General features: G+C 44.4%; 1 protein-coding gene across 1 annotated transcript in view; it reads left to right on the top strand.

Annotated features, from left to right (window-relative positions):
• The window catches only part of LOC144683196 (sodium- and chloride-dependent neutral and basic amino acid transporter B(0+)-like), an 85,650-nt gene that overhangs the window by 59,916 nt on the left and 10,097 nt on the right, over positions 1-15,637 (top strand). Inside the window, exons 9-10 of the mRNA XM_078546155.1 lie at positions 4,631-4,756; positions 14,443-14,561. Of these exons, the coding sequence (XP_078402281.1) occupies positions 4,631-4,756; positions 14,443-14,561 (245 nt within the window). The remainder of the gene's footprint in view (positions 1-4,630; positions 4,757-14,442; positions 14,562-15,637) is intronic.

Below are 15,637 nucleotides of genomic sequence, written 5' to 3' on the forward strand. Positions count from 1 at the left end.
ATGTTTATATTACTAATAAAATTGGTACTATGAAAGAGGTTTTATTTTTAGAAGAGGTGGAGTTTAAAGAGGCTGATGATAAAATGAGTTTTTACATTCAATGAGCTAAATTAGGTAGATGAGACAGCAGTTTTATGTGCACAGGGCAGAGGCAATGTAACATCAAAGCAGCTGTAAGCCTACAACTTTCTCCACACGAACCAAAGTGAGAGGAAACTCATTTTGAATTCATAAGGTGAAAATGCCTTGCCTGGTATCTGGTTAAGCCTATGGGTGCTGTTGCCTTAATGGAAATTAGTTTGGGAATTTGTTAAAAGTTATGATAGTAATTTGTAGCCATGTGTATACATTTAACTTGTGCAAATTAATAAATGTGTCATGTATTTTGATATACAACCTCTCCAGAACTGGTGGCCTGATTCCTGAATTTAGAGCTGCACCTCAAACATACAAAAATAAAATATAGGTTTTGACAGTTGTTTAGTTTCCCACTGGGATTTTTAAATAACTCAGCTTTACCAACTGCTGTGTCACAACAGGGATATGCCCAGCAACTACAGACCAATCTGTTTAACTTCAGTGGTGGGGAAACTTCGAGAAACAAAAACCTGGGACAAAATTAATAGGCACATGGACAAATGTAGGTTAATTAAGGAAAGCCAGCATGGATTTCTTCAGGGAAAATCATGCTTAACTAACTTTCTGGAGTTTTTTGAAGAGTGAACAGAAAGGGCTGATGAGGGTAATGCTGTTAATGTGTTTTTTTATTCATTCATGGGATGTGGGTGTCGCTGGCTAGGCCAGCATTTATTGCCCATCCCTAATTGCCCTTGAGAAGGTGGTGGTGAGCTGCCTTCTTGAACTGCTGCAGCCCATGTGGTGCAGGTACACCCACAGTGCTGTTAGGAAATGAGTTCCAGAATTTTGACCCAGCGACAGTGAAGGAACGGCGATATATTTCCAAGACAGGTTGTGAGTGGCTTGGAGGGGAACTTCCAGGTGGTGGTGTTCCCATGTGTCTGCTGCCCTTGTCCTTAGGGCAGTAGTGGTCGTGGGTTTGAAAGGTGTTGTCTAAGGAGCCTTGGTGAATTCCTGCAGTGCATCTTGTAGACAGTACACACTGCTGCCACTGTGCGCCGGTGGTGGAGGGAGTGAATGTTTGTGGATGTGGAACCAATCAAGCGGGCTGCTTTGTCCTGCAGGGTGTCAGGCTTCTTGTGTGTTGATGGAGCTGCACTCATCCAGGCAAGCGGACAGTATTCCATCACACTCCTGACTTGTACCTTGTAGATGGTGGACAAGCATGGGGAGTCAGGAGGTGAGTTACTCGCAGCAGGATTCCTAGTCTCTGACCTGTATTTATATGGCTTGTCAATGGTAACCCCCCAGGATGTTGATAGTGGAGGATTCAGCTATAGTAATGCCATTGAATTTCAAGGGGTGATGGTTAGAATCTCCCTTGTTGGAGATTGTCATTGTCTGGCATGAATGTTACATGCCACTTGTCAGCCCAAGCCTGGATATTGTCTGGGTCTGGTTGCATTTGGACATGGACTGCTTCAGTATCTCAGGAGTTGCGAATGGTGCTGAACATTATGCAATTATCAGCGAACATCCCCACTTCTGACCCTACGATGGAAGGTAGGTCATTGATGAAGCAGTGACAGATGGCTGGGCATAGGACACTACCTACAATATATAATAATGACCTGGACCTTGGGGCACAGAGAACAACTTCAAAATTTGCAGATGATACAAAACTTGGAGGTATTGTAAACTGTGAGGAGGGTATTGTAGAACTTCCAAAGGACATGGACAAGTTGATGAAATGGATGGACAGGTGGCAGATGAAGTTCAATGCGGAGAAATGTGAGATGATTCAGTTTGGTAGGAAGAACATGGAGAGACAATATAAAATAAAGTGTTCAATTCTAAAGGGAGTGCAGAAGCAGAGGGACCTAGACATATATGTTCATAAGTCATTGAAGTTGGCAGATAAAAGCAAAAGACTGCGGATGCTGGGAATCTGAAACAAAAACAAAAGCCGCTGGAAAAACTCAGCAGGTCTGACAGCATCTGTGGAGAGGAAGACAGAGTTAACGTTTTGAGTCTGTATGACTCTTCATCAGAAGAAGTTGGCAAGACAGGTTGAGATCGTGGTTAGTAAAGCATACAGTATCCTATTCTTTATTAATATAGGCATAAAATATAAGAACAAGGAGGTTATTTTCAACTTGTATAAGACACTGGTTTAGCCTCAACTGGAGCATTTTGTCTAGTTCTGGGTGCCGCACTTTAGGAAGGATGTGAAGACAATGGAGAGAGTGCAGAAGAGATTCAGACCTTGGTTCCAGAGGATGAGGAACTTCAGTTATGAAGATCAATTGGAGAAGTTATGATTGTTTTCATTGGAGTAAAGAAGGCTGGGAGGAGATCTGATAGAGGTATTCAAATTCATATGGGGTCTGGACAGAGTAGATAGGGAGCAACTGTTCCTACTCATGAAAAGATCGAGAATGAAAGGGCACAGATTTAATGTAATTGGCAAAAGAAGAAAAAGTAATACGAGAAAAAAAATTCACGCATTGAGTGGTTATGGATCTGGAATGCTGTGCCTGAGAGTGTAGTGGAGGCAGGTTCAATTGAAGCATTCAAAAGGGAATTAGCCTGTTATCTGAAAAGGAAGAATGTACAGGGTCATGGGGAGAAGACAGGGGAATGGCATCAGGTGAAATGCTCATTTGGAGAGCCAGTGCAGACACGATGGGCCGAATCGCCGCCTCCTGCGCTGTAATAATTCTGTGACTCTGTACCTACTCAATGGGATTGCAGGATTGAGAAAGGCACAGGGGAATGATGGAGAGGGAGGGTATCTATAGGCAAAGGACACCCTTGAGACAGGCATGAGGGAAATGCACTAAATGAAAGTTCAGCTATATACATTATTGAAACTGTTGCTGGATTAAGTTTTTTTGGGGATATTTTCTTTTTGTTGGTGGCTTTGATTTCAGGATGTTGGCTAAGAGGACACTGTGATACTACATAGAAGATGGATTGAGAGGTGGGGGATGGTGCAGTAACTGTGGTTTGGGAATTAGATCTCAGGAGAACCGAGGTCTAAGGAGCTGCTTGGGGATAGCCTATCCAGAGTGAAGGGGATCAGATACCTCCATCCATCCTCCTTTTCCTCCTCCGCCTCCTTCTCCTGCTTTGTCTTCTAAGGCACCTCTGATGTCCTGGTAGCAATTTGTGAAGGACGCAGCAGACCACCATGGATTTGGCCCCCCAAGTGGTCCAGTCAGTGGAACTGTTGTTTTAGGATACTGATGATTTGCTTCACAAGGTTCCTGGTGACTGCATGGCTCTCATTGTAGGCATGGTGTCATCATGTGGTCGAGTGCGAGGGGAGTCATGGGCTAGGTGTAATGTGGGTAATCCTGCCACCCAGCAGCCAGGCTCTGGTTCCTCATGGTGGGCCAGAAAGGGAAGGTTTGCTGCTGCCAGGATATTCACAGATGAATCTTCTGGGCATTGTTCACACTCCAGCTGCAACTTCATTGAGATGATAGTCCTTGTGGTTTCGGTACATCTCTCCGCTAACATGGAGAACCCGCAGAGCCATGTGTATGGAGTTGACCACACCCTGAACCATAGGAATCTCACATCACTGGGGAAGCCGTGTGCCCTCTCCTCCTGTTTCCCTCTGGTAAGTGAGAATATGATAAATACCCATCTCCTGTGTACAGAGTCTGTGTCATCTCCCTAATGCAGTGATGGATGGTGAACTGTGAAATGTTACTAATGTCTCCTGCTCCATCCTGGAAGGATCAGTTGTTGTAGAAACTTAGAGATACAGTGACCTTCACTGCCAATGGCAGCTCTCTCCTCACTCTGCTGTGCAGCTGCAGCTCACATTGTAGGAGGTGGTTCAGTTCAGTCACACCTTCTTGGTGAAACGTATGTGCCTCAGACACTGTTCCCAGTTGAGGTGGAGGTAGGAGACGAGCCCCCTGAAGACCCTTGGTGGGTGCGGCCTTCTATTAACTGCTCTCCTCTTCCCTCTGTGCACAGATCCCCCTCTGTGCTGCCTGTGCTCCATCTCCAAGTCACACTGCTGCCTAACAGGCACTGCAACTATAGTCCCATTATTGAAGCAGGCTGTCTCCTGACAGGCCTTCCAACTCCTCTGAGCCCCTTGTCAAAATCCAGAGCCAATCCTTGGAAATCCAAAGAGTTTAGGAAACTCCTCCAATAACAGTCAACACTATCCTTCTTCCTTCCATTAACTCTGCACCCCCAAAAGAAAGTCAAAAGCAGCTCCATGGTTAGCCCTATAAAGAGCAGCAGTGTTGGGAGCGGCTGCTTGCGCTTATCCAGCTGAATGTATGTTCTGTTGCGAGTGATTATGAGAGGCTGTTAACTGGACCTGTGGGGTACAAATGGCAGACCCTGTGTCAGATGAATGTTCCAGGCCATTTGATGTCACAATCGGCCCATTCTGCATTTATTAAGTGCAAGCCAGCACACATTTTCTGAGTTTCCGTTTTCCACCTACAGTGTTATGAAGCCAAATTTTGCAGCCTGTGCCTATTGTCAGGACAATTAATTTAACCATTTCACTTATATTTAGGTTTCGGTTTGGCTTTCGTTGCCTACCCAGAGGCTCTTGCACAGTTGCCATGGACAACTTTATGGTCCATTTTATTTTTCATCATGTTGGTGACTCTGGGACTCGACACTCAGTTTGCAAGTATAGGTAAGAGTGACGTTACTTAATTTAACCAATCTCTTTCTACTTTTATAAAAGTAAGTTATCTAAATTATTAAGTTTATAATGTAGGGTTGGAAATTACTGGTTGATTTATGCCGCTTCACACTTTACTTTGTACAAAAGGTACCTTACACTTCAACTCTCCATTATTTTTAAGAACTTGCACAGTAATTGTCCATTAAACACAGCAGCAACTTAAGTGTGACAATTAAGTGAGTAAGTACTTATGATTTTAACACTGTTAATTGCCACTTCTTATTATGCCGGTAGAGACCAGCAACTTTTTTTAAAAAGGTAAAAATTATCCAGAAACCGATGGAAAGAATTGCAGAACAAGATTTCATGTTGTGAGACTTGTACTGTAGCAAACAAACTAAAATCAAAATATACTAAACATTACTTAACAGGCAACTAATACACCAGACTAATGAAAGCTTACTTTCGCATTAATTAATTAACACAATCAAAATACTTTACAACCTGTTTGTATGTTACACTACACTCATACAGCAGATATGTAGCCTGGAAGATTAAGTCTCACACTCTCTTTCCAGCTTTGCCTTCTCCCTGCCTCCCCAGGGTGAGCCTTCCAACGTCCTTTGGAAGTCCCTTTCACTAAGCCTTCTGCATATCCCCGAACTGGCTTCCAGTAGCAAGGCAACCATCAGCAACTTCTTGACCCTTAGTTATCCACAAATCCCATCTCACAGAACAGAGAGAACCAGTTCTCACCAGCATTCTCCTTGGTGAATAACACAAAAAAACAGTCTTTTCCTCTGCTTCTCACAGCTGCAGCTGTTTCTGTCTCTATTTTGGGTCTTCAAGTCTAAGTGTCTCTGCCCAGAAAACCAGCTGCCCCTCTTTTGCCAAGGTGTGAAACCTATCATTTGATTTTCAATAAGTTTCAGCCTGGGTCTCTTTACCCAGGACAACCAATCTCATGGGCCTGCCTCTGGACAGACATTAGTATGATCCCACTATTCAGGACATTCTATTTCACTGTAGATAAAAGGAAACATTTTAAAATATGACTATCTTATAAAGTGCTGCGAAAGGTGGTGTGGCCTCCTTATATCTGACTCTGTAGCCTTTGACTGAAGGCCGCAGGAATGTGCTGCTCTGCACAGATCTCACCCGGCCTGAGTTGGAAGGTCGGGTGATTTAGGATTGAAAAAAAATTCAGGTAAGAAAGTAGGAGCAGAGTAGCAATCCGACTCTGATTGTCACTCCACAGAAGTCCAGACCACAATATGTTTATAATGTAGGTTCAAGAATTACTGCTGGTGATGTCAGTGAATGAGTAATGTTTCTTTGTGGCAATTCTCTGCTCGCTGTCTAATGGAGCATCAACCTGTTTGAATTCAATGTGTTAACAGCTGCATTAAAGGAATATCCAGGTAAATGTCACCTCTGCATCTGGAAGGTATCAGAATAGAATTCTTGTTTGATTTTTATCACAGTGATTTTCAATTTCACTGTTCAAGTTATATTCCCTCCCCCTGTCCATTTTCCCACATGGTTCAGCATCATTTTTCCCAGTCTGTGCCCAGGTGTTGCAGCTCCAGGTGCCTGACGATAATCATTATATAGTTTGAGGTACATCCTGAGCTGTTTCCCACACAGCAGAGGAACAGGAGCAGGATTAGCTCAAATGCATTGAGGAACAGTGACACTGTGATCATGTTACTGGACTAGTCCAGAGACCTGGTTAGGTGACCCAGAGACATGTGTTCAAATCTCACCTCAGCAGCCGAGGAATTCAGTCAATTAAATAAACCTGGAATAAAACACTGGCCTCAGTAATGCTGACCGTGAAACTATCGGATTTTCGGAAAAATCCATCTGGCATAGAATGCTCTTTTAATGAAGGAAATCTGTCACCATGTAGGTGAGGCCTACATGAAACTCCAAACCCAGAGCAATGAGGTTGACTCCGAACTGTGCTCTGAAATGGATGAGCAAGCTACCGCTATGATAAGAATAAAACTGAACGAACCACCTGACATTGACCGATGCTTTGGAAATGGCAAAGGCACACCCTGCCCAGTCGACCGTGCAGAGTGCCCTGCTTGAACATTTGGAAGAGCTTTCTCACAGACTAGTGGAGCAAGAATCTGACATAGTCATACTCACCAAATCATAACTACAGCCAATGTCCCAGACTCCTCCATCACCATCCCTGAGGTGGTGGCACAATGGTATATAACCTGGAGATATTGTCCTCGGGAGTCCTCAACATTGACTCTGGACATCATGAAGTCTCATAGCATCAGGTCAAACATGGACAAGGAAACCAGTTGATTATAACTTACCACCCTCCCTCAGCTGTTGAAGCAGTATTCTTCCCTACTGAACACTTGGAAGAAACTCTCAGGGTTTTACAGCCCCTCCAGCTGGCGGGATTTTCTGGCCCTGCTGAAGTCAATGTTTCTTTTGAACAGCTCGCTGTATTTTCTGGTCCCGCCCCACCGCGATGGGGCCATAAAATTCTGCCCTAAGTGTAGTAAGGACACAGGATGTATCTGTACAGAATGAATTCTGTGAGGTGCTTGCACTGATCAAAATATTGGTGTTATATCGGATTACTGGGGATATAGTCTGGCCATCCTTCCAGACAATATTCTCGGATTTGGAGAGATTCTTCATGCTGTTGTTGCCTTTGCTTTATTTCCTGCAACTTTCTGGCAGGAGCTGGTAGGTGCTGAGTGATTAAGGACGTATATAATTCAACCTCTCGATGAAGTCAAAATCCTCTTCTTCAGTTCCTTCTGATGATAATCGTGACAGTGTATCTGCTGTCGTATGACGTTTTCCTTCCACATACTCTGTGATGAAATCACATCTCATCAATCTTAATCTGAACTGCTGGATTCTGGGCAGCAATTTTGTAACTTCTTTCATGTTGAGTGGTTTATGGTCTGTTACAATTTTGAAATGTAATCCCATAACATAAACTGAAAATTTTGCACATGCCCCTGTTGCTGCCAAAGCTTCTTTTTCTACCGTGGCATATCATTAGTCCATTTCTGCCAGTGACCTGGAGGAATAGTAGAGTAGTCTATGCTTGCCACCTTTTTGCACTTGAAGTGGTACTGCCCCAGACCTGTAGACAACGTATCTGCCACGATTATGGTCAGTAAGTCTGAGTTGTAATGTATCAAACCCACATTTTCATTCAGTGTTAGGACTGTATCCTGTAAGGTTCTCAGGACTGCTCTGACCCTGCGGTCATGCTTCTCTCCTTTGGACCCGTGTATGAGTATATTTTCCATATGACATATTACTCCTTCCATGCCTTCTAAAGTGTTGGACATTTTTTGCTGGAAAATTCCTGGAGTGGTCATGATTCCAAAGGGCGATCTAAATATTGTCAGCAATCTGGATTCTTTGTCCAGAGGCAACTGCCAAAATCCACTCTTCACATCCATTTTTGTAAATTAAGTATTCTTGGCTAATTTTGCCAGGCTCTTGCCCACTGAGGCCATTGGGTGGTTCCACTGATTTGTTTAGCTGAGTTAAACCCCGCAGACCCTTATGGAGCCCTTTGGTTTTGCGACCATAACTGAACAGCATTTTGTTGACATGGTGACCAGCGAGATAGCCTCTCGCTGCTGCATCTTTTCTAATTCAACCTTGACTTTGCCCAAGAGTGGGTGAAGGACTTTCCTCAGAGTAAAGAGGCAAATTGGTTTAGCATCAGCTCGTAATCAGGGCTCCCAGCCCTGTAAACAATTTTGGGAATTTATTTCAGAATGTAATTCTCATCAGCAACTTCATCCACTTTACAGATTAATTTCAGTTTTAGGCAGGCTTTTCTGCATAGTAGAGAGCATTATTGATTTTGAATGATATGGAGAGGTTCGAGGATTTCCCTATCTCTATATTTCAGCTTCACCATGAGCTGGACTCTCACTTTTAGCCTAGTCCCCTGAGGGCTTTGTAATTTAACAGTTGAGGGTTACAATGTAATCTGGGCCATTTTACTTCATCTGATAAAATAGAAACCCTTGCTCCTGTTAACACGAGTCCTTGTTTTCAGTGTCATTTAGTTCCCCTAGGAAGATTAATTTCTGTTCTTGTGGTTCTTCCACTTTTTGTCTGTGGCTCTGCTTTAAAATTTTCTCCCTCTTTTTACAGGTAGTTAGTGTTCTTCAGCCACGAACAGTTTTAAATGAACCTATTTTTCCACAGTTGTGGAACTCTGCTCTCCCTTCTGCACATTCTTCCCATTTCTGCAGCATGTTCCCGCCACACCAGAGACATTTTGAAATGGTGGTTGACATGCTTTCCCCCGTTTTGGCGGGCTTAGGCTCCAGTGTGCTTTCCATTTTATGGCCTATGAATTGAAGGGTCTTGGTCAATCGTCTCCATGGGACCTCTCCTTCCATTCGAATAAACACCCAATTTTGTTTTCTGAGTTCCATTTGTCTTGCGATCTGCACTGATTTCACCAGCGTTAAATCCTCCCTTGTCTGTAAGAGATCTGATACCCTGGTCTAACACCCTGATTGATTCTGTCATGAATCAGCTTGTCTTTTAAAATTCCAGAAGCCCAGTTCCCTGCCAGCCTATAGAGATGATTGATAACCAGACCCATGCTTTCACCTGGCCTTTGTTTTCTTCTATTCATTTTAGCCCTCTCAATTTTTAAGTTCCGAGAGAAGTTGAAATAAATGTCGAAAGCTTGCATGAGTTCTTCATAAGAAGCTGAAGTCTCATTAGCCCCCTGCCTTGCTATCATGTCATCAGCGACAGTTCCTAAAACATAAAGTAAAGTACTGACCTGGTCTTTCTGATGTAATCCTGAAGCAGTTCTGTACATTGTGAACCTTTTCTCCAGTCATTCCACTTCTGGGCCTGCAATGGGCCTCCCGCACTCTGAAATGGTTCTGGGAGTGGTAGGGTGCTTTCCATGCTTTTGTTGAGACCTGGAATTGTTCTTGTGTTTGATTCTGCTTCTCCACTGCTGCTTGCTGTTTCAGGCCTGTGCTCACTGATATCTGTGTCACAGCTTGTCTTTGTTGCTCCCACGATGTTCTGACATCTTGGTGAGACTTGGAATTTTTTCTTTTGTCCTTCCTTTGAAGTTCTCTTTTATTGCTAGCCCTGTAGCTTCTTTCAGTCTTTACTGTGTCTTTCACTCACTGCCACTAGGTTTTCTGTGTGGTAGTGGTTTAAACGAGGTTTTGGGATTGCCTCATCTCCCAACAGTATGCTGCTCAAGTCTATAGATTTTTTTAACCAGAAAAGCCAGGTGGCTGGCTCTGTAGCTCAGTGGTCTTGTAGACCAGGGGTCTTGAGTTCAATCCTTGGGCCTAGTGCTAGAAAATGGGACTAGAATAGTTAGGTACTTGTTTGGCTGGTGCAGACTCAAAGGGCCTTTTTCTGTGCTGTAGACCTCTATGACTATCACTCTAACTAATTATTTACAACAAATTTTACACACTTGTACTTCCACACAAGATAAGGGCTTCTGCTCGCTTCAAGATCTTGCTTACTACCCAGTCATGTGGTGTGACATCATTATTACATCAGCATCATGTATGCTTCTGATGTTAACCTTATACTGTACAGAAGTGGGGACATTTGTTGGTGTTCAATATTCAGAATATACAAACATACAAATTAGAAGTAGGCCATTTGGTCCCTTAAGCCTACTCCGCCATTCAATAAGATCATGGCTGATCTGATCGAAACCTCAACTCCACATTCCTGCCTACGCCAATAACCTTTCACCCCTTTGCTTACCAAGAATCTACCTACCTCTGCCTTAAAAATATTCAAATATGCTGTTTCCACCACCTTTTGAGAAAGGGAAATCCAAAGTCATTCAACCCTCTGAAAGAAAAAAATTCTCCTCATCTCTTGTCTTAAATGGGCGACCCCTTATTTTTTAAACAGTGATTCCTCGTTCTAGATTTTCCCACAAGAGGAAACATCCTCAACACATTGACCCTGTCAAGACTCCTCAGGATCTTAAATGTTTCAATGAAGTTTCCTCTTACTCTTCTAAACTCCAGTGGGTACAAGCCCAGCCTGCCCAACCTTTCCTCATAAGTGAACCCACTCATTCCAGGTATTAGTCTATTACTATTCACAACTCCTCAGATCTGACTCGCACGGGTCTACATGCAGCAAGACATGGACACCATTCAGGCTTGGGCTGATAAATGGCAAGAAACATGAATGCCACACAAGTGCCAGGCAGTGAACATTTCCAACCAGAGAAATCCCAAGTCCCTATGACCTTCAATGCATTATCAATGTTGAATATCCAATATCAATAACCTGAGCATTACTATTGACCAGAAACTATTGACCAGCCATGGAAGTACTGTGGCAACGACAGAGATACAGAGATGAGGCGATTTCTTTTTTTCTCCGAGAGTTGAGAGCCTTTGGAACTCTCATCCTCTAAAGGTGGTAGAAGCAGAGTCAGAGGGTAAGAATTCTGAGATGAGTAACTCAATCCTTGATTCCCCAAAGCCTGTCCACCATCAACAAGCTGCAAGTTAGGAGTATGATGGAATACGGTCCACTTGCCTGGATAAATGCAGCTCCAACAGCTCTCAGAAAGTTCAGTACCCCGTTACTCACCTGGTGGTGGTGAGCTGCTGCAGTCCATGTAGTGTAGGCATGCCCACAATGGTGTTAGGGAGGGACTTTCAGTATTTTGACGTAGTGACACTGAAGGAACGACAACAGAGTTCCAAGGGAGGATGGTGTGTGGTTGGAAGCAAACTTGCAAGTGGTGGTGTTCCCATGCATCTACTGCCCTTGTCCTTCTAAGTGATAGAGATTGTGGGTTTGGAATGTGGTGTCAGAGGAACCGTGACAAGTTGCTGCAGTGCATCTTGTGGATTGTACACACTGCTGTCACTTTGCACTGGTGGTAGAGGTAGAGGGAATGGTAGATGGAGGTAGAGAGAATGAACCTAATACCATTGAACGTCAAGGGAGATGGTTGGATATTCTCTTGTTGGAGATGATCATTGTAGAGTAATGGGTTAATGGTACGTTAACAAGATGTGGAATAGTCAGTGTCCCCTCAACCATGTACTTGCTATATGAAGTCTTGTAAATAGTGTAAATAAATAGAATTTAGAAAAATTACATACCGACCATCTCAAGTCACTCATAGACTAAGGACAGAATTTTCCGTGCCCACTGGCGTCAAATGTGTTCAGCGGCATGAGTGGACAATATGGCGAGAAGGCCAAAAATCTGTTTCACAACATTGTGAAACCAGTGTGCAATCGTCCGCTCTACCCATCAATGGCGGGCCGCGTCTCCCGCCGTCGGACATTGGGAACCCTATTGCAATACATCTGCATATCATTATAAATTCAACTCGTCGGAATCATCTGCCCACGCTGGACCATCCGAGCAGATCGGCGTGCAATGTTTGACAACTGTACGTAAGTGAAGTGCACCTGGACAGCTCCACTTCACTTAGGACTTCAAGGTTTGTTTGCCTACCTTGCTTCAGGCAGCAATTGCAGTCATCAGCACCAGGCTTCACAGACAGCATCACATCACTTTTAGGGGTAGCTCTGGGGCCAGTCTCTACCTACCAGACCAGCCATAAGGCGGGCGTGGCTCTTCAATGGCTGCAGGGCTAGGGCTTGCTTTGGGAAAGGGGAGAAGTGGCCTCAGGCAAGGGAAGAGGCTGCAGGGTGAGGGCTGTACTGGGGAAGGAGGGTATCCCAGGGTGTGTGTGGGGGCACAAGTTGATCTGTGCAAGTGGCCTTAAGATGGTGAAGGCTGAGGAGCCAGTCTCCAGAGGAGATGAGGCCAGGTGGAGATGTGAGGTTGTGTGCGAGAGAGTGAGTGATGTCCCATGTTCTGGTAGTGAATAACGTGCCAGTGATTGTGTGATGGCTTGAGTGTGAGTTTAGAGTGGTGAGATGGTTGCATACACTGGCAGCATGGATGAGATCGTTCATCCTCTATCTGCATTGGGTGGCCAACCTCTTCTATGCAGCATTGGCACTGACCACCACTGTCACCGCCTACCAAGCTGAAGTGATAATGTTACAGCTCCTCCTGCGGCCAAAGCGGGGTAGAGGACACCATGGGAGGCCTCCACGATGTCCAAAAGGCATTCAAGGGATGCGCCGCTAAACCAGGGGGAGGAGGGGGACTGCAGTCTTCTTGCCTTTCAGGGCCATGTCCTGGGTGGGAGCAGTGAGAGATATGCGTGCGGCTGCAGTTTAAATGTGGCATCTGGAATGATGAAGAGGCAAGTTGACGGTGTGGCGGGCAAATCGGAGCCCGCCTGCCATTGAAACGGCATGTTTCCCTGGAATGCTTGATTAATGAGGCGGGACTGGGATGATACGGTGTGCAAAGCCGCCATTTTGGCCGGTGGCTAACACATCCATTTTCTCACCCATTACCACACTCAGTGCATATCTGGGAAGATTCTAAGAAGTAATCATCACCTGGCAGTTGCATGAATGCTATTTGTGACTTAGCAGTACCTTCGCAAGGCCAATTAAGGATTGGCAATAAATGCTGGTCTTGTCACTGAAGCTCACATACCAAAAGCAAATAAAGCAAAGTTTCTCAGGGTAGTGTCCAAGGTCCAACCACCTTCAGCTGCTTCATCAATTGCTTCCTCAATGACCTTCTCTAAATCATAAGGTCAGAAATGGGGTTGTTTGCTAATGGTAGCACAGTGTTGAATTCCACTTGTAACTCTATTTATAATGAAATAACCCATGCACACATACAGCAAGATATGGGCAACATTCAGACTTGAGCTGCCTTGCTCTCTCGGATCCTCTTGGTTATATCAGCCTTGATGTCACACTTACATCATTAATAGCATCATGATCTCATTAACATAGCCATTAACTCATTACCCTACAATGATCATCTCCAAAAAAAGAGAATCTAACCATCTACGTTAATGTCCAGTACCAACCATCAACATCTGGGGGGACATCATTGATCAGAAGCATAACTGGACCAGCCACATAAGCACAGTGGCTACATGAACAGGCTAAAGGATTGGAATTCAGTGGTGAATAACTCAACTCCTGACTCCCAAAACCTTTTATACCACCTTCAAGGCTCAAATCAGGAGTGTGGTGGAATACCATCCACTTTCCTGGATATGGCAGCTCCAAAAATCCTGGAAAGATGTATGAAATTGTTAAAATTATTTGTGGCCACAACTGTGGTTTAAGCAGCTCTGTTGGGGCAATGTGGGGAGGGGATGGGGTGATAAATAAAGGAGGCCTCACTGAACCCCTGGTTGCCACTGGGAGGCCACCACCTGGGATCTGCTGGGTTTTGCCTGCAATGTGCAGCCCATCTATCCCCGCAAGATGTCGGCTGCTTCTCCAATCTGGCCCCAAGTTCTCCATTAATTGCCACTAATACACGACTCGCTGCTTCTGTTGCTCAGCTGCCACTGACAGTATTGGCCGGAGGCAGGAACACACTGGCCTGTGGACCTGACAGTGACCTTTGGGATTTCCCTCCTGCTCCCACCTTCATTTCCCAAACACAGGTCTTGTACGATTCTGTCTATGGATGTAGGAACCTGTCCTCATTTGCTCCTCTGGTCTACAGGGCTTAAATCTCTCTAGTGGTGGAATTCTCTGGGACTGTGTAAATTGTTCATTAATTACTGATCATGTTTGAACATTTTCTTTCATCAGAAACAATTATAACAACCCTGGTGGACCAGTTCCCTACGATTCTACGATCAAAGCGCCTTTATCTGACAACTGGAGTTTGTTTGTTATTTTATTTCCTGGGCCTTATTTATGTAATGCAGGTATGTTGTCCTTGCTATGTTTCCATATGAACAACAAACGCTCTCCAGACAAAGATACCCCCCAAGTAAAATCAATGACTGCTTCATGAATTAAACCTAATTGGACTTAAAGCAGATAGATCCCCAATGCTGGATGGTGTTTGTATAGAGAGACTAGAGAAGGGAACTGTGAAGCAGAGACAATCATTGTGATGGAGGCAGTGAACAATGAAGTTGGCAAACACACTTCATAAACGATGTTGAAAGAGCTGAGAAAGAAACCGAACAGGACTGAAGAATCGTATTAAACTCAACACTAAACATGTCCCACCAACATAGATATTTTTTCTTATTCATTCATGAGATGTGGGCCTCACTGACAAGGCCAGCATTAATTGCTGGAAATACTCAGCAGGTTAGGCAGCATCTGTGGACACTCACTACCCTCTGCGTAAAAAACTTGCCCTGCACATCTCCTCTAAAGTTTTCTCCTCTCACCTTAAATCTATGTCCCCTAGTAATTGACTCTTCCACCCTGGGAAAAAGCTTCTGACTATCTACTCTGTCCATGCCACTCATAATTTTGTAAACTTCTATCAAGTTGCCCCTCAATCTTCGTCACTCTAGTGAGAACAATCCGAGTTTCTCCAACCTCTCCTCATAGCTAATAACCTCCAGACCAGGCAACATCCTGGTAAACATCCTCTGCGCCCTATCCAACACCTCCATATCCTTCTGATAATCTGGCGACCAGAATTGCACGCAATATTCCAAGTGTGGCCTAACCAAGGTTCTATACAGCTGCAGCATGACTTCCCAGCTTTTATACTCAATACCCCTGCCGATGAAGGCAAGCATGCCATATGCCTTCCTGACTACCTTATCCACCTGCGTTGCCACTTTCAGTGACCTGTGGACCTGTACACCCAGATCCCTCTGCCCGTTGATGCACTTAAGGGTTCTGCCATAGTTCCTACCTGTATTAGACCTTCCAAAATGCATTACCTCGCATTTGTCCAGATTAAACTCCGGATTAAACTCCATCTGCCATTTCTCCACCCAAGTCTCCAACCGATCTATATCCCATTGTATCCTTT

The sequence above is a fragment of the Cetorhinus maximus genome, chromosome 8, assembly GCF_964194155.1.
Source record: "Cetorhinus maximus chromosome 8, sCetMax3.hap1.1, whole genome shotgun sequence".
Lineage (NCBI taxonomy): Eukaryota > Metazoa > Chordata > Chondrichthyes > Lamniformes > Cetorhinidae > Cetorhinus > Cetorhinus maximus.